This window comes from Antechinus flavipes, chromosome 3 (genome assembly GCF_016432865.1).
Source record: "Antechinus flavipes isolate AdamAnt ecotype Samford, QLD, Australia chromosome 3, AdamAnt_v2, whole genome shotgun sequence".
Taxonomy (NCBI): domain Eukaryota; kingdom Metazoa; phylum Chordata; class Mammalia; order Dasyuromorphia; family Dasyuridae; genus Antechinus; species Antechinus flavipes.
In genome coordinates this window covers 319,139,649-319,160,152 of record NC_067400.1, presented here as the reverse complement: position 1 = coordinate 319,160,152, position 20,504 = coordinate 319,139,649, and the positions used below count along the sequence as shown (strand labels likewise).

At 34.4% G+C, this 20,504-nt stretch overlaps 1 protein-coding gene across 1 annotated transcript in view; it reads left to right on the top strand.

Annotated features, from left to right (window-relative positions):
* The window catches only part of HACD2 (3-hydroxyacyl-CoA dehydratase 2), a 93,591-nt gene that overhangs the window by 5,859 nt on the left and 67,228 nt on the right, over window positions 1-20,504 (top strand). Inside the window, exons 2-3 of the mRNA XM_051985427.1 lie at window positions 7,933-8,050; window positions 19,707-19,725. Coding sequence (XP_051841387.1) covers window positions 7,933-8,050; window positions 19,707-19,725 — 137 coding nt within the window. The remainder of the gene's footprint in view (window positions 1-7,932; window positions 8,051-19,706; window positions 19,726-20,504) is intronic.

The following is a 20,504-nucleotide window of genomic DNA, read 5'->3' as shown; positions in this document are numbered from 1 at the left end:
CTAATGAAATATTGCCTGTTGTGCAAAAATAGTCCCAGAAATAAGACTATAATTAATTTTTTTTCAGATTTTTATTTTCTATTCAAATTAACTGAATAAGAGTTACATGTACTGTCCTCCTCTCGCCCATCCCAATTTAAATTATAGTGAAATACAAATTATAGAATTTGACTGAAAACAGAAAACCAGTACAAACATTTAATAAAAATGACTTTTCTTGATATATATTCTTAGAAATGCATTCAAGAAATTATACTTAAATGATAGGAAATTCTTTGTGTCAGTCTTCTCATTTTTTACCATTATTAGTTAATATGGCATACCTGACCAGCTGCTTGGCAGTCATAGTTACTACTGTGCAGCTACCACTCAGCAGCAGAAATCTGCAAGCTGTGCAGCAAGACCACAGAGTTTAAGAACTACCTCTCCCTCTCCATAACTGCAGCCCTAATTACTCCAGGAGAGCCTTCCTTCCAATCTGCAAGCATTCGTGCTACTGTGGCTATTGAAAGAGCACAGAGGTCTTTCTTATGTGTGGCTTTTTTAACCTCACTGCTTCTCAGCAAAGCTCTGGCTCTCTCTCTCCAGGATGCCTCTTAATACCTTAATGAGCTTGCATTGAGAATCATTTTGCCAAGGAGCTCCAGCCCTGTGGGAACCAGCCTTTCTCTTCCCCTGTGTAATAAGTATGTAGGTTTCTTTGTAAGCCTACATCACAGGCATTGGTTGGAAACAAATATCTCATTTTTTTGTGTCTATAGTCATTGGCATCTCATGTATATGGGATCAAGAAAGAGGGCAGGGGATTCTGGAAGCAGAGAATGCTAATGGAGGACTTATATCTGAGAATGTGGTTTGGAGCCCTGACTTGGGTCCTAGAAGAAGGCATCCTCACAAAATAGCCAGTGTGGATACAGTTTCCTCCCAGGCTTTTGAAGGGGCAGTCTGAGTGGTAGACCATTTAGGAGTGGGGATCCTATCTTATCAAGAAACAGAAGACTGCCAAGAGCTCTTGCTGCTTCCCTTCTCTCCATCTCAGAAGCCTTTGTCATCATTTTTCACTCTTTCTTCCTTAATTCTGGTCTTCTGTGATGTGTTCACTTAATTCCATTATCTCTGAGCTCTTTGGGCAGATTGCCTCCCCATGTTTTTCCTCTCCATCCCTATCTTTCGTTCCTCTTGTTCTAATTCTTGCTCCCTATTAACTGCCAGATCTCTCACAGTTAAAAACAAACATTGTTCCTACCATCCTTTCTAGTTAATATCCTTTTTCTTTTCTCTTTTTTACACCCAAAGTTCTAGAAAAACTTATCTATTCAGTTGCTTATTTTGTCCCTTCCACTTTGTTATTGTTTTTGGTCATGTCCACCTCTTTGTGACTCTATTTGGGAATTTCTTGCCATTTTCTTCTCCAGTTCATTTTACAGATGAGAAAACTGAGGTAAACAGCGTTGCCCAAGGTCACACAGTTAGGAGGTGTCAGATGCCTGACTTGAGTTTAGGTCTGTCTTCCTGACTCTAACTTGGTACTCTGTCCACTGAGTCATTTAGTGGTCTCTCCACTTACCCTTACTCTTTCCCCTCTAGATTTTTTTTTTAATCATTATTCATAGTTCTCTACCCACTTCTGTTTTCTCTTGCTTTCATTCTCCCTTTGTTGCATTGTCACCCATGTCCTGCAGCTAACATCCCCAAGGCTCTCTTCTCTTTCTACATTCTCCCATGAGTTTTAAGTACAATTATGTGTAGCTTACTCACAAATCTGTATCTATCCTGCAATAGATTGCTCAAGTACAAGTAATACTGTTTGAGCTGGCCAGTGTCCCACTGTCTTATTTGGCTGACATTTGAACCCATCTCGTAGGTGATGCAGGTGTTGTTAGCAGTCACCAATAAAGGGACCTTTCTGCAAGGCCAGACAGTATGGATTTGACCAGGTCCCAGAAAACTAGAATCACCAACTTAGAGAGGTAGAAGGCGCCTGAATGGCTATTTAAGGAATTCCCACGCTGACAAGTGGTTAGCAAACCACTAGTTCTGGAATCAGGGACCTGGGTTTAAATCCCACTTTTGACACCTGATATTTGTGCTTCCTTGAATGTCATTTATTTTCTTTGGGCTTCCATTCTCGTGTGTAAAATGATGGGTTTAGACCGATTGTCTTCTAATGATGTTCCCTCACAGCTCTGAATCCTTGATTTTGTGACACCTTCTATCTACCCCCTCTGCTCCAAGACAGCTATTCTGCTTTGCAACACTGAATTCCTTGATAGATATATTATATCAATTCTGTCCCAGAAGAATCAACAGAAGCTGTATATTCAAAAGTGTTATTTCCATCTAGAGTTTGTGCAAATGTTCCTGGAATTCAGAAATATCAAGAATTGGATTATCATCAGGATAGGTATTGATGTTACTACAGTGAGGAAAGGATGTATTTTATTTATATATTAGAGAACATACTCTTAAAACATATAAGAAAACAATGTTTCGCCACTAGTTAAGATCTTATATTTAAACACTATAGTCAATAACTCTTCAACAAAAGCAAAGTAACAAGATACAGTGAAAAGTAGGCTAGAATAGTAAAGAAAGGATGTCTTCCATTTATATTAGCTGCGCTCTTCAAACATACAAGAAAACAATGTTGCGCTACTGGTTAAGATTTTATATTTTTAACAGTGCAGTCAGTAACTATTCAACAAAAGCAAAAGAGTGAGGTTCAGTGGAAAGTAGACTAGACCAGAACTGGGTTCAAACCCCAGTTTTGTCAGTTGCCTTATAACCTTGGGCAGGTCATTTTAGGCTTCTGATTCCTCATTTGTCAAATGAGAGAATTGGACTAGATAATATTTGAAATTCTCTTCTAGCTCTGAAATTCGATTGAATCTGTTTTTAAGAAAAGAAATCATTTTCTACATCTGCTCTAACATTTTAGGGATATTTAATAGTACAAGTGGGATGAAGGATGGTGACAATTACAATAATTACCACTGAATTGCTAGTAAGCTTTCCAGGCACTATTGTTCTATAGTCTCACAGATAGCATTACAATATACACTTTACATAATAGATTTGTGCCAGAATGTTAAAGTAATATTACTTTCTTTTAAAAGGCTTCTACTGTTCCTTTATATAAAGATCTTTAAATACAGAGGAATGTGTTACATTAAATTGCACCTTTAAAGACTGAATTGTGTGTTTTACCTGTTGATAAATCAATTATGTATCAGTCTCTGTACAAGGGATCAATTTTAATGATAATGTGCTTTCTTAGAGTTCTTCTCTCAAAGAAGCTTAAAGCAATTTACAAACTTTAATTTTTTCAATATCACTGTGGCAAATAAGGGATCAATGTGCTAATTTTAACCAAGTTTCCTTTTTTGCATCAGGGAGTTAAGTGAAGTTCCTGAGGAGATTCAATTAATTGAAAGCAGTGGAAATAAACTTGGAATCACTGTTAAATATGGATTCTTTATACATCAATTGATTCACTTCCATACAAGGCCCCACATTCTGAAAATAAGTCAGATAAATCCAGTGTTGGCAGGAGTTTGGAGAAACAGGCTTGCTATAATACATTGTTGGTGGGTCTGCAGATTGTGGAAAACATTTTGGAAAGCTATATTGCAACAATAAGGAAGACTTGCTTTCCAACTTGGTAATTCCAGTATTAAAATTATATCCCAGATACCTTATTAAAATGCATTTTGAAGAAAAATTCATAGCTATTCTTTTTGTAATATCAAAAATCTAGAAGCAACCTATGTTTTGAATAATTGGGACGATGGCCCAATCCATTATATCATATTTTTTCCCACTTTTTATTTTCCCCAATTACATGCAAAGATAGATTTCAGCATTCATTTTTATATGATTTTGAGTTTCAAATTTTTTTCTCCCACTGCCCCCCTATTCTTTCCAAGACAGCAAACAATCTGAGATAGGTTATTCATATGCAGTTATATTAAACATATTTTCACTTTAGTCATGTTGTGAAGGAAGAATCAGAATAAAAGGGAAAAATCACAAGAAGCATGCTTCAATCTGTATTTAAACTCTATAGTTCTTTCTTTGGTTGTGGATAGCATTTTCTATCATGAGTCTTATTATTACTAATAAGAGCTAAGTCTGTCAAAGTTGACCATCACATGGTGTTGCTGTTACTGTGTGCAAAGTTCTCTTGACTTGCTTATTTTACTCTGACTTGCTTACTTTACTCAGCATCAGCTCATGTGAATCTTTTCAGATCTTTCTGAAATGTATTGGCAAATCATTTCTTATACAGCAATAATATTCCATTACATTTATAAACCACAATTTGTTCAGCCATTCCCCAATTGATAAGCATCTCCTCAATTTGCAATTCTTTGTTATCACAAAACGAGCTACTATAAATATTTTTGTGTATTTGGGTCTTTTCCCCTTTTTTATGATCTCTTTGGCATACTGATTTAATAGTGGTATTGTTTGATCAAAGAATATGTACAGTTTTGTATGTCCTTTGGACAGTTCCATAGTTGCTCTTCAGAATGGTTGAATCAGTTCACAACTTCACCAATAGTGCATTAGTGTTCCAATACTCTCACATCTTTTCCAACATATATCATTTTCCTTCTGTCATATTAGCCAATCTGATGTGTAAGGTAATTACCTGGAGATGTTTTAATTTGCATTTCTATAACTGATAGTAATTTAGAACATTTTTTTATATGACTATTGATAGCTTTAATTTTTTCACCTGAAAATTGTCTCTTCATATCTTTTGACTATCAGTTGGAAAATAACCTGTGCTCTAAATTTGAATCCATTCTCTACATATTTGAGAAATGAGGCCTTTGTCAAAAACATTGACTATAAAAATTGTTTCCCAGCTTCTTTCTTTCTTATCTTGGTCCCATTGGCTTTGTTTATATAAAATCTTTTAAATCTAATGTAATCAAAATTATCTGTTTTTCATTTCATAATGTTCTCTACCTCTTGTTTCATTATAAATTCTTCCTTTCTCCATAGATCTGATAAGCAAAACCATTCCTTGCTCTCCTAATTTGCTTATGTATCACTTTTTATTTCTAAATCATGTCATGTACCCATTTTGACCTTATCTTGGTGTAGGGTGTTAGATGGGGATCAATGCCTAGTTTCTGCCATATTATTTTCCAGTTTTCTCAGCAGTTTTTGTCAGATAGCAAGTTCTTATCCCAGAAATTGGAATCTTTGGGTTTGTCAAACACTAGATTACTATAGTCATTGACTATTTTGTCTTGTTGTACCTAGCTAGTCTGTTCTGATCCACCACTCTGTATTTCTTAGCCAGTATGGCAAAATACAGTCTCTGTTCCCAAGGAATTCACAATCTAATAGTGACAGAAAAACTGAGATCTATGACTTGGCAAAAACTATTGAGAAGCCCATGCAGGATGATGCAGAAAATAATCTATGTAATTAAAACTGTATACACATTGGCTACACAGTATATTAAGAAAGGAAAAGAAAAATGGAAAAGAAAGAAAAATTAAATCAAAGATGACAGTTTCAGGAAGACTTGGGAAGAGGACAGAGGATATGTGCATACTCACATATATATATCTATATACATGTGTAATGTGCATATCAATAAAGGAATATAGTGTTAAGGCAAATAGCATATAAAATGTAGATATATAAAATGTGTGTGTGTGTATATGTATACACATGCATATGTGTATCTTTTATTTTTCATTCTGCCTTATTAAAATCTGGAAATCTATGATGGAATTTTGACTTGCATTTTTTATGTTTGGTTGTTTTTGTTGATGATTATTGGATTTAAATATTTTTTAAAAGTTATTCAAGGATAGTAAAATTTTGTGTCTTGAGCCCATAAAGACATCAGTTTTCTAGATAACTGAGATTTTTATGCTTTTAACATCAAGATCTTTTTTATTTTAGTTACATTTGGGGAGGAGGGGAAGTATCATTACCTTTTAGTTTCTGTAATGCCTTCCTTTATTGATATACATTTCCCTCCCCTATTGAACCCTCCCCTGTAACAAAGTAAAACCAGTTAAGCAAAACACTTATAGATCGTTAAATGTGATAGCATTATCTTTAGTGGGAAATTTTCTATTTAGAGAAAAATATTTCAATCTTTTTTATGTAGATCTCTCTAAAACTTATAATTCTTTGCTTTCTTATAAAGTGATTTTTTTTTTGCTTTTTATTTCCAAAATATATGCATATTCACCCTTGCAAAACAAGAAAGTGATTTTAAGAGTTGGTTTATTAGGCAAATCTGATTTTAAAGAGTAGAATATATCATATGTGTTTATTCTACATAATATTTATTTATTTTTTTAAATTTTGTTTTATTTAATAATAACTTTGTATTGACAGAATCCATGCCAGGGTAATTTTTTACAACATTATCCCTTGCACTCGCTTATGTTTTGTTTTTTCCCCTCCCTCCCTCCACCCCCCCCCCCCCAAGATGGCAAGCAGTCCTATATATGTTAAATATGTTGCAGTATATCCTAGATACAATACATATTCACAGAACCGAACAGTTCTCCTGTTGCACAGGAAGAATTGGATTCAGAAGGTAAAAATAACTCGGGAAGAAAATCAAAAATGCAAATAGTTCACATTCATTTCCCAGTGTTCCTTCTTTGGGTGTAGCTGTTTCTGTCCATCATTTATCCATTGAAACTCAGTTAGGTCTCTTTGTCATAGAAATCCACTTCCATCAGAATACATCCTCATACAATATCATTGTCGAAGTGTATAATGATCTCCTGGTTCTGCTCATCTCACTTAGCATCAGTCCATGTAGGTCTCTCCAAGCTTCTCTGTATTCATCCTGCTGGTCATTCCTTACAGAGCAATAATATAATATTTATTTTTTAAACCAAATTTTATTATTTTCAGTTATCAGGTTTTTTTCTCCTATCTCATTTCCTTCAACTTCACTGTAGGGAACTTAGGGAGGTGGAGTAAAAGATGGTGCTTAGGTGATGGATAAAAAACTTTTGAAATAAACCTGTATGATTGAGCAAAACAAACTTCATGTTGGCCATGTCAAAAAATGTGTTTTATTCTGGATTCTCCATCACATTTCTGTCAGAATGTAGGTAATATGCTTTATCATCAGGTCTTCAGAATCATGGGTTGATCATTTCATTGATCAGCAATTCTAAGTCTTCCAAAATTATTCATTTTTGCAATGTAACTGATATAGTATAAATTGTTTTCCTGGTTTTGCTCTCTTTCTTCTGCATCAGTTCATACCACTCTTGCCAGGTTTCTTTGAAACTCTTTTATCATTTCTTATAGCACAGTAGTATTCCATTAAATTCAGATGTCATAATTTGTTTTTATGTCTATTTTTAAGTTTTGGTTGTTTCTTGTTTTTTGTTTTAATAATCTTGTTCCTTGTTGTCAGTTGTCAATTTTTATTGTTGTCAGCATGCCTTTCTTAGGAAATCCCCTTTCCCATTTCTAATTTGTTGCTTTTACGCTTGCTGTGAATTTGGCCGTAACCTAAAATTGTTAGAACTTTTCCTAAAGTAATAATAAAATGGTACTGAATTACAATCTGAGAAACTTTCTTGTGGGTAAAATGCATGAATCTTAATTGCATGGTCATTTTGCTCAGTTTTGCCTGTATGGAGACCTTTTCTCATTACTCACTTTTATTGGATAAGCAAGGATATCAGTAACCTAAGTCCCAGATTGATGAAATATTGGTGAGTACACTTTGCATAATTTACACAGCAGTCTGCAGCTATTTTCCCATTTATCATTATGCAATTTCTTTATTGTAGTTCAAAGGAAATAGTGTGAGACCTTAGATAAGGTTCTCTATATCTTTGGTCCTTAGTTCCTTATCTGTATTCTATCTTTCTATTACCTTAATTATATTTATGCATGCCTCTTTATTTTTTTTCCCCCCAGGTGGCTTGTTATTGCAGTTGGTCTGGTCAGAGCATATTTGGCTAAAGGTAGTTATCATAACCTTTATTATTCAATTGAAAAGCCTTTGAAATTCTTCCAGACTGGAGCTCTCTTAGAGGTAAGTTATGAACTATTTTCCTTGTTATTTATAACCATAACAGATTGTTTTTTCTAATAAAAAACAATACAAAAAATTTAAGAAGCCATCTTTTTTGTAAGTATGATATTTGTCATTCATCTTTATCTTTGAAATTTTATCTATTAACCCAGAATCCTACACTTAAACCACTTCTTTCAGCTTTGTAAAAATGACAAAACTCTAGCTAATTTAAACCAAAATAACTCTCTTTTGGCTAGAAGTTTTCTATGAGTTTTGTTAGAAATCACAAAACAAGTTATTTTAGGAATTACTTGAACTTTCAAGAGAAGTCTTGGGGTTAATTTTTTTACTTGTGTATATTGGTGGTGGTGGTATTTTTGATTCAGCTTACTTCATTGTGTATCAGTTAATACAAGTCCTTCCATATTAACTTCTTTGAATTCATTTCTTATGGTGCAATAATATCAACTACTTTAATGTACTACATTTTCATCAGTCTTTCCCCAAAGAGCATTTATTTTGTTTCTAGTCTTTTGCTAGCAAGCTTTGCTATAAGTATTTTGGTACTAATACTACTTTTTTTCATGACACTGGTATCTTGAAGGAAGTATCTACTCAGTAATGACTCAATGCTCAAGATTACTGGATTAAGGGCTATGAACAGTTCTCTTTCTTTTCTAAACAATAATTTCTAATTGTTTTCTAGAACAATTGATCCAATTTATAGCTTTTTCCACAGTGTTTCAGTGTGTCCCTCTAACATTCACCATTTTCAAATTTGTAGTATCTTTGTTAATTTGATGAATGTGAGGTCAAACTTTGAAGTTATTTTAATTTTCATTTTTCTTAATCAGTTTCCCAAATTCCATCCAATCTACACTCTTCCCCCTTTTCAACTCTGGGCCCAGATTGTTGTGCTTCTGCAATGCTCATTGACCCCATTACTCAGCAAGTATTTGCTATGCTCTGCTATGTGCCAGATACTGTGCTAGATACTAGAGATACAAAGACAAAAATTAAGTAGAATTTGTTCTCAAGGAGCTTATGTTCTTTGGGTAGAGACATCATATGCAGATATATGTATGCTAGGGCTAAGTAGGAGTGGTCCTGGACTCAATTAGTCCCACCCAGATAACAGAATGAAACCACTTTATCATGATTCCCTGGGGTGGGTCTCTCAGGGGAGAGCTTAGCGTTCCCCCCAAAGTCAGAGAAAGAGTTTCGGGGCTCTCATCATCAACTGCAATGAGGTCTTGTCTTCTGCCGCAGTGTCCGGCTATTTCTTTTGTTAAATAGTGGCCCAATGATTTGCTGGCCCCAGCCTGACTGTCTTTCTCCTTATTCAGCTCCATCCCTAGCTGTGGTCCTGAGAAGCTTCATTCTGCTGTTTCATTGAACTGGACCTGTCTGTCTCAGCTGTGGACCTAAGCACTTCTTTTCTTGGTGTTTTAGCTGGCTATGGGTGTTCCCACCCAGAACTCTACTGGCTTCAAAGCCTGTATCTCATTCCAGGCACTTGTACAGTCTCAGACTAGATGGGAGGACCTTACCAGTTCTCTAATCATCTTGATCATTGTTCCATCTGCTACACTTTTTAATTCTTATTTGTGAGAGAGGTGGAGACCTTGAAGATCTTTCATGTCTCCATCTTAATTTTAAGTGGGTAATGCATTTTGTCAAAGAGACCCTATATTCTTAGATTTCAGATAATCATTAACAATATCATTTCTACACAAGAACAGCCAGAGCATCTTGTCTTCTATGAGGAATCCCTTTTTCATTTGAATTCTTCACAAGACATTTTCATGACAGTGTGTGAATACCCTTGGTGAACACATATCTTTTTGTTTTGTGCCTTGTTTGATTATGATAATCAGCTAGAGAAGCTCATATAACTAGGTATATTATAAATTCATATTCAATTTCCTCCAGTAAGGAGATCCTCTTATTCTCCCTAATTGGTTCCTTATCTCACTTGTTATAGAAGTGATTATTTCCAATTTTTTTTTCTTTCCTTAAGTCTCCATGCCTCTCTTTTTCCTTTTTCCTGTCAGCTGAGGTCCTCTCTTTCTAACTTTACCATAAAGATTAAAGCCAATTTATGAGATCCCTATTCTCTCCTATTCACCTCAAGATCCTTCCCTTCTATCGTCTACTTTTTCTTCCTTTTGCTTTCACAGTGAGGTGGCTCAGAATGCTAAGACCAACCTATCCTTTTACATGTGTTCTTCATCCCCTCCCCTTCTGTCTTATCTAGCAGATTGCTACCTCATTCAGTTTCCCTTTCTCTCCAGTCTTTGTCTCTTAATGATTCCTTCCCTACTGCCTTTTTCCTCCATTCACTACAAACTCTCCTTTTCCCAAACTATACTTTCTCTTCTCTCAATTACTTTTCAGTCCTTTGCAATCTGGCTTTGGCATTAAAACTCCATGTTTTAGTTCCTAAAGACTAAATTTATTTAGTCTTCATCCTGTCCAACCTATCTTCTGCATTTGACATACTTCCTCACTATCTCTTTTTTTGAGTTTTTTAGACATGACTTTCTCCTGGTTCTCTTCCCTGCCTACTCATTCTTTCTCCAGTCTCCTTTGCTGGTTCTTAATAGAGATCATGCTTACTAACTATGGGTGGTTGTAATGACCGCGTATTTAAAATCAGCTGGAGTCAGTAATTCAGGTTAAGGGAAAAATCTTCAATATTTATTGAAGTGAAGAGATGAATAAGGATTGCGATAGCAAATATAGGCAAGAAAGATTGCGATAGCAATATGGGCAGCTGCGACGGGAAGCCAGCTAACAGAGAGAGATCTGAGCTGAGCAAACCATTGCAATGGCAATGCAAAAAGTCTCTCTTTCCCCTTCCTTTTCCACTCCCCTGCCTCCACCCTCCAAAATCGTCATTTCCTATACAACACATCAGGACTTGCACAAAGAGTGGGCGGGGGCCATTCTTTCTCCAAGCTTATATATTAATAGAGTATGGTCCAATTACTATTTAGCCTCATGTGCTTAGGACCTCAGTGCATCAACTCAAGCCTCAGCCCATTACAGGTGGTGCCCAGGATTTTATACTAGATTGTCAATTCTTTCCAGGCTATATTAGTTAATATTATTGGATAAATATTTATGTTCCCTTTTCTTAGTTTTTAAAAAAACATACTTGTTAAACCCCAAATTAAGTTATTTTTTTATTTTTATAGTTCCAAATTGTTGTTTCTCTGGCAGCATAGCCATAGGCAAATAAATCACTCAATCTCTGTCCTTTATTTCCTCAGCTGTAAAATGGGGATAGTAATGTCAGATGATGAGCTTTGTTTTTCTATTAGTTCATTGACTCCAAATAGCCTCCTTTGTGTTTCTAAACCTAGTTAGATTGTAGCATAAAGACTTGAAAAGCACTATAAGGTCCTCCAGTCCTCTTATCTTCTGTCTACTGAACTTACTGGTGCTAGAAAGTAAACTATTATAGATTAAAAAGATATCCAAAAACATTGGTTTAAATTACAAAAGGGCTTTGAATTCCTTTAATTTAACTAAAGTCCCCATTCTTTGAGCATTTTGATTAACCAGATTTTTACTTTTTAATTCTTTTTTTTTTTTTTTTTGGTCTGTGACATTTTTTATTTATAATAGTAGCTTTTTATTTTCAAAATACATTCAAAGATAGCTTTCAACATTCATCCTTGCAAACCTTGTGTTATTCTCTCCCTTCTCCAATTCCTCTTCCCTAGACAGCAAGTAATCCAACATAGATTACTGTTTGTTTTTTCTTAAAAGATATATTTTAATTATGTCTGAAAAGCTTTGAAGGTCACTAATTGTGCTCAGCAGTATAGCCAATTTATATGAAGTCTCAAAATAAAGTTTAGGAAACAACATTATTTATGAGGTGTAAATAGTGTGAGTAAATTGTTTGTACAGGGGCAATTAATTTTCATAACAGTAATATAATCTCAGGTGTTCAAAATTAAACATTTTAAAAGCTTATATGAATTTCTTCCTTCCCCAGCACCAGAGATTGGGGTTTCTCACCTGGTAGATAGTGCTAGAGGAGCTATTTCACAATTGATTATAATATAAAGACAAGGGCATTAATATTTTATTAATATAATATATCTTAAAATAAGATAAAATCTAGTTAAATTTATAGCATTCCTCTGAACTAGCATTCTAGTAATCCTGTCAGAAAATAAATGTGATTAGTTTAGTATTATCTCTTTATAAGCCACATGTACATTTTGTGATCATCTCTTCATCTTCTAGATGTTTAATTTTCTTTTATTAATAAATTCTAAATTTTTAACAGGAATCCAAGTATGGCTTGATGGCCTGTAAGTTTATAGATTCTATTCTCTCCCTTTTTTTAATTTTTAATATGCCATAATGCAAAGAATAATTGTATTATCATGCAAAGGATCTGTAATGTTGGAGAAATTGAGCAAGATAGCAATTAGAGAGTATTTATTAATTTATTTACTGGAGAGATATACTGGAACCAAATGGATCCATGGTTTGGTCCCAGCAAACAGTGTGAATTCTCAAAAACATATATACACATGGCTCAGATACAAGGGGTGGACAGATGCAGGGGCAGAGTCAGGGTGCTGAGAGCGGGAATAGATCTCTGGCAGGGTAGGATGAGCCTCTGGAGATGAGATGACATAATCAGGGAGAGGCACCTGATATGGGGAGAGGCATCTTAATAAGAGGGTATCTGACATTCCCATAGCTTGGTATGGGGAGAGTTCTGATACTCTAAAACATAAGATCTTTTATCCTTATCAAGTATTCTGATAAAGAGGGAGGGGAGGTTTTGCAGAACTGAGAAGCAGGGAAACCGAGGCAGGACTGAGTCAGGACAATAAAAGAGAACTATGGCATAACAGATCAAGTATTAAGTCTTTCTATAGTGACAAACTAATTGTTGTTCAATCTGGAGTGGTGGTGGAGGAGGTTGATGCCTTTTAATTCTGATCAATTTGCTCTAACTTCTATCTTCGGGTAAGGTCCCTCACTTGTATGGTGATATGCAAACAACAGAATTGTTATATGTTTATAAGCAGCTTCCAGTTGTATGCATTTTATAGGACCAAATTGATGGTAAAATCTTCTGCAGCTAAGGAAAACCATTGAAAGCTTTGAACAGAAACATTTTTTGACTTATTTTGGAAAGTGACAGCATGGAAACAGTACATATTAAAGCATACTTACACCTCTTTTTAAGGAATTAGTATTGTGGTTATTTTGTGGTTTCAATGAGAACTCCCAAATTTATCCATAGGCCTAGTAATCAACTTGCTAACTTTTCATTGTAAATGGAGGGATAAATGGTTGATGTAACATCAGTTTTGAGTTACATAAAATTCCCACTAAACAGGAAATATTGTGGAGGACATTTCAGTATTCTATACCTTCTAACCAAAATTATTTTTATAGTATCCTACTATAGTAAATCCAGGTTTGCTTTAGTATGGATATAAGACAATTTGGAAGCAAACTTAACTAAGAAATGGTGCTTTAGAAAAATCACTAAACTTGGAATCATAAGATCTAAGTGTATTCTTAGCTATGCCACTTAATTGTATCATTTAGGGGTAATTATTAATCCTTGTGCCTTTGTTTCCTCCTCTGTAAAATGAGGGATTGAAATAATTGCATCTTGTAAAATTTCTTGTTGCTCTATGGGGACAGAATGCATAATGCCTACCTACATATGCATGTAGGTACTGGGCCAGATCATTAAAGCTTCATCATATCTCCAAAACCTTCATCACATAGCAGAAACCTCTTACTTCTTTTATCATATTTATGCCCTTTCCTCAGACTTTCCATCTAATGCTACAGAACTGAGAGAGCTACCACACCTTACCTAAAACTTTTTTTTTTTAAAAATAATAACTGGACTTATTACCTTCCATTGAGCATAGGCTTGCCATAATTCCAGTTTCTGTTGAAGGAGAAATTCGAGAAATTTAAGGTGGAAGATCTGTATTTGTGTTAATAGGAACATCCTTGATTAGGATAATAATTAATATATATACACATATCTTTTACATATACGGTAACAGGTAAAATTAAGTTAGACTGAGACACAAAGTTCTGAGCACAGTTTATTAGTAAAGTGTATTTATCAATAATATCTCAGCTTCTCCAACAAAGCTAAGACTCTGAATGAGGGGACCAATTCTCTTTTATTGTTAGGATTCTTACAAAGTGATAAATCAGTTGTCTAATTTAAGCATCTTACTTAGCAGTTCTCTAGTTCGGAATTCACACCTTTCACATCTTTAAGAGTTCACACATTAGTTCACACATTAGCATTTGAGAGTCACAAGTCAGGATTCAGTATGAGATTCACAAGTTCAGTGGAGGAGATTCACAAGTCACAGTTTCCACAATCCCACTCTCTCGGAGGAGGAGTCAACCTTTGAGTTCACACCTCTAAAAGAGTATCTAAAAGGACAAGCTCACTAGAAGCTCTTGGAGCCTCAGCCAGGAGTCACTTGGGTAGATTGAGAACTAGAATTCATTCAGGAGATTCAGAGTCAGGATTCAGAGAGAGCTGGAGGTTGAAGCTGGAAGAGACAAAAGACTAGCAGCAAGAGGTATTGGAACCAAAGAAAGAGATAGATCTCAAAGAAAGCTAACTGGGCTATTTTGGAAGAGACGTAAAGGACTGAACTTTTAACAGCTGGCTGCATTTGAGGTGATTGTTACTCTGAACCAAAAGAAAGGCTGCTCCAGAAGTCCCCCAAGAAATCTGCTCCCAGAGAACGATTATATTTGAGAAAAGAGAACACTACATTTTATAGTTTTGAAGAGTACAGAAAACAGGAAGGCTAGAATCATAGATGGAAGAAAATATAATTGGTTGGAAATTGGGAATGAGGGTTAGCAATAACCCCCTCCTTCCTTTCTATTAGTAAAAAATATTCACCATTTGAATCCAACTGCATCTGCAAGGATTGAGATAGCAAACCATACTTCTTTGGATAATAAATTAGACATCCTTGAATAGTTTGATGATACGAAAGATACTTGACCCGATTTTCTGGTGTTCACTTGCCTCCTTCTAGGATAACAGATTTTCTTGACACAAGGAATAGAACAGTGATTAATAGGAGAATTGTACTTCTAAACATAACTAATTACAGGCCAGCTGAATTCCTGAATTTGAGAAACAAAGAATCATGATTTAAACAACTATAGGACAATCAATTAGTTTTAAGTAGAATGAAGTTAAAAAAAAAAAAAGAATGATTATTTCAATTCATATGTAATACACATATATACACATATATGTGTGCATACATATAAATATATAGTTCATAAGATTATATACATATCTATATATGTACACATGTGTGTTATATATATATATGTGTGTGTGGTGTGTAAAATATATTTTAATGATATTTAAAATGTATATGTTGCATAAAATGAACAGGTTAAACTAGATAATTATATATGTATATGGTGCAATAGCACTGATAGGATAGAATGAAATAATGGTCAAAATGAGGTTTAAAGATGTAATAAAGCAATAAAACTTTCGCTTTTCTTCTGAATAACTTAAAAAGTCCCCCTCCCCACTCCACCCTCAATAAAGGATTTACTTTATCTTTTTCTACAAATCATTTTTTCCATTCAGTCTAACATGTATTAAGCATTGTGTCTTCTGTGCTTTTATTATACTGATTTCCAGGTAGAATGACTAGGTAGACCTTGGCTACAGGCAACTTAGGATTTCAGAGTGAAGATAGATAAATATAATGATAGTAGTAGTAATAATAATAGCTAATATTTATAGAACTTTAAGATTTACAAAGTACTCATTTGTTGATCTTCATAAAAACATTTGAGGTAAGAGACATTATTAGCATTATTTTATAGATGAGCAAACTGAGGTTAAGAAATATTAAATGACTTGCCCAGGGTCACATAGTTGCCATATGTCAAAAGCTGTAATTGAACCCAGGCTTCAAGATAATTTCTATTGATCGTTACTTTAAATTTAGTAATAGTTTGAAATTTATAGGAAATTTATAATGCTGCGCTCCAAAACTGAATTTGAATCTATTACATGGAACCTTTAAAATGTAATGAGGTCTTGAGAAGAAGATTGGTGAATTGCTCTCTGCCCAATTATGTAGAGGGATGAAATGTTTTGATTTTGTTATATTAATAACAAATTAATAAAACAAAATAGTCCAAGGATCCATCCCAAGAGTGTCAGGGCCCAAGTGATATTCACTATCATGAGATTAAGCCAGTAATTGAAAACAAGAAAAATCACATAATTCCTATTGACTGTAGTCAGCTTAGTTTGGCTAGTGAGATTGGGAAGATGTGGGTGGACCAGAAAGATAGAAGCAAGGTAAAGAAAATAAGCCCAGATTAGAGCTCCAGAGGAAGCTAAGAAAGGAAGCTGCCTAGTTTGTTTGTAGTTTGTGCCTAACACCAGAAAGAGGCTTAGAGAAGGGGACTTCTTGAAGGGTCCCTTCTGCTAGGATAAAGGAAGGCAATGATTCACTGTGTGCCATGTATTGTGCTAAGTGCTGGAAATACAAAATAGAAACCAAAAGATAATCCCTGCCCTCAAGGAGCTTTCATTTTAATAGCAGTCTGTAAAGGCAAGACAATCAGAGAAAGGAAGATAGTGGGCTATAGTCTTTGTGGCAGTATGTTGTGGAAATGAATGACATGATACAGGTGGAATAAGGTGAAGGGTCAGCTATCAGTGCCCAGAATCCTAGAGACAAAATTTGATTTCTAGTAGGAAGAGATAGTTCAGTAAGATATTTAAGCAGAGATAATTTTATCAATAAAGGTCAGACTCTCCTGTATACTCCAGTAAATTTTACTTTAGGCAAATCAACCAGGAATTGTGAAGACAGGTTAAGAGGGTAGAATTTTCAGGAGGCAAAGAATAAAAACCTGAAGCCTGTGGAGATAATAACCTTTGAGAAAAATAAGGTGAGAAGTAGGAGAGCAGGATCCCCAGGATGATACTATTCAGAGTTGACACTATATATCTTAAATCTTGTATTCTGTAGAATACAATACTGTGGGAGAAAAATGACTAGTCTGTTTCCCCTGTAGTGTTTTGTAGTAAATCTTCCTTTGGTATAGCAGAGAGGATGACCTGTTCCTATCAAAGAACAGGGAAAATTGACTGTGGGTAGGAGAAGGTCCAAGGAAAATGGATATTTTTTCCATAAATGGAAAATAAGTGTCTGGTTATTTGGGACCTCAGGAGGGTAGTGGCAAAAAGGTCATTGAGCGAGATGATATCTGTTATCTCTTCTTGCTGTAAATCTTTGATCCTCTCAGCATCACATGAAATTTTACACTTTTGTTAATACAAAAATAGAAAGTTGGTAGTTTGTTTATTTTGGAACGTTTACATTGGATGATTTTTAATCTGTTTGCCTTCCAGACAGTCAATAAGTATTCATCAAATTATGTGCCAGACACTGTACCAGGCTCTGGTGTTTAATCTCTGAAGTGTAATGATCTATATGTAACCTATCCTACATAAATCCTTTCCTGACATCTTCCTCCTAATTATTAGTATTCTCTACTTCCTTGAGGCAGGATGGTGATTAGATAATAGTATTACCTCCCCAAATGCTTTGTATAAACTTTATATCAACTTATCTTTTTTTAGTAAATTGTTTAAAGTTGAAATGTAATAGTAAGTTTATTTGTAGGGAAGACCCTATTTTTGCAGAGATCTAAGGTTACTCTTAATTCTCAGTGTATTCCTATTAGCAAGATGGTGGAATTATTTCCTTTTTTTTTTTTTTTTTTTTTAACCTTATTCATTTAATATAAAGTGTTTTTTCTGTTTGCTATTTTGACTTTTCTTTATTGGGAAGTCAGGGGAAAGGGTTAGGGACAATTTAAAATTAGGTGCTTCAGTAAACTGGTCCATAATTTTTTTTTTTTTTTTTTTAAGTGTCTGGCATGACTGGGGCATAGGGACACTGTAATAAATTAAAGCATTAGATTTGGAGTCTAAAGACTAGTTCTGCTATTTAGTACCCATATGTCATTCATTAAGTCACATAACAAATTAAAGGGGTTGGGCTAGATAACTTTAAAATTCTAAACCTTAAGATTTTAGGGTGCTTTGTACATCTAGTCCTGGGATTTACTAGGACAAAAGTGACTGGGATGGGTGCAGTATCATGTACTGGATCAGTGTCTATCTCTTGCCTCTTATGTATATATGTTTCCAAGGCTTGTTCCTAGATCCTCTTTTCTCTTTTTATATTCTCTCCATTAATGATTTCATTTGTTCTTGTTCCTATGAAGAAGACTCCTAAATCTGTATAACTAGCATTAATCTTTTTATGTAAAGTTTCTTGTTGTAATTGGAGTTAGTGTTTTCAGCTGCCCACTGGACATCTCCACCTGGAAATCCTTTCAACACCTCAAATTTCATATTCTTCAAACTGGAAATGATCATAGCTGTTCCCCAGTATATATTCCTGCCTACTTCTCCTCCAAACTTTCCTCTTTCTACTCACCCAGGTACACATTGTCTGTCATTTAAATCTTCCCTTTCCTTCACCCATCAGATTCAGTTAGTTATAAAGTCTTGTCAGTTCTACATGACATTTCAAGCACTCATCTCTCATCTCTCCACTTACACTGTTTATTTCTTCATTATCGTTTGCATGGGCTACAGTTATAGTTTCTCAGGTGGTCATTGTACTTTCCATTCTCTTCTACTCTAGTTTGTCTGCCACTCAGTTGCCAAAGTAAGCATTCACAGGTTCCCTATAGGCACTAGAATAAAAGTCAAATTTCCCAGCCTGACATTCAAGGTCCTTTGCAAGGTAGCTTCTGCCTCAAATTCCACTTCTATTTCTGACTTCTTTAATAGCAAAATTGTACCATTCATTAACTGTTACATGAACTCCAAGCTCTGAGCAGATTGTCTTCCATGCCTGGAACATTAGAAGTAGTGATTAGTACTTAAGAAGGATCATTGGATTTGGAGTCAAAAAACTTGGCTTTAAATCTTAATATTTACTGCTTAGGTGACTTTAAACAAATTACTTAGCTTCTCTGTGACTCACTTTCTTTATCTGTAAAATTTAGACGATTTCTAAAGTTATTTTCCGCTTTATGTCTTATGATAATTCTCATCTCTATGTCTCAGATAACTTTTATCTTCCTTTGAAAATCAACTTAGGTGACAGTTCCTCTGGGAATTCTTCCCGAATTTGTTAGTATTGTTTCCTTCCTTCAATTTTTTTTTTTTTTATCTGAAGATAGGAACTCTATTAATTCTGGTACCTTTTTAATATTTACATTGAATTAAATTTAATGTTCTTGCCAGATTTCCTGTTACATCAGTGGGTAAGAAATGCAATGCCTAAGTATAATTATTATGTAAATATAATATGCATGTATGCTAGAGAGAATTGAATTGAAATTAACTAAAAGAACATGTAAAGGGGTTAATCATTAGGAAATCTACATTAATCAGTATTCAGTATAATTTTTTAAAAAAGTTATCTGGAAAAGAATCACATATAAGCCTATACTCCGGTTTTAAAATGGAATATCAGTCTTTTGCTTACATTGTTACTGGTAACATAACTGAAAAATCTACTCAAAGCTCTCACTAATGTTTCTTTTTTATTTTTTTTTTTTCTAGATTTTACACTGTGCTATAGGTAAGTGTGGAATTTTTCCTCTAATGGTTTTTAATTTTTTTAAAAATTAAGACATAATAGAATTTTCCACTTATTTGAGTAATTATAAGAAAACCAAAAACCATTTATAAGTGTGAAAATTAAGCATATTGATATAGTTCGGGATTTCTGAAATCATAGTTACTTTTTGAATGCCAGTATTGAATATACTGGCATTAAACTACCCAGTCACCTTTTCTCTGTGGATAAGTAATGACACATACTGGGTTTTCAGGGACAATTTCAAGAAAAGAAAACATACTTTTTTCTATTATATATAAAACCAATTTTTAACATTTATTTTTTAAAATTTTGAGTTCCAAATTCTCTGAGAGCAGTTTGATATAGGTTATACATGTATAGTCATGCAAACATATTTCTTCTCTATTAGCTCATGTTGTAAAAGAAAACACAAACCTAAAAAACCCCAAGAAAAATAAAATATAAAAAAAGTGTGCTTCACATTGCATTTCAGTTCCATCAGTTCTTTTTCTGGCAGTAAATAACTTTTTTTTTTTTTTTATCATAAGTCCTTTGCAGTTTTATTGGATGATGATGTTTCTAAATTATAACTAAGTAGCTAAGTCATTCACAAATGATCATCATGCAGTATTGCTGTTGTGTTTCTTAGTTCTGGTCATTTCACATTTTATTACTTCATATATGGCTTCCCAGGCTTTTCTGAAACCATTCTGCTTGTCATTTCTCATAGCACCATAGTATTCCATCACAATCATATACTACAAATTGTTCAAGCCATT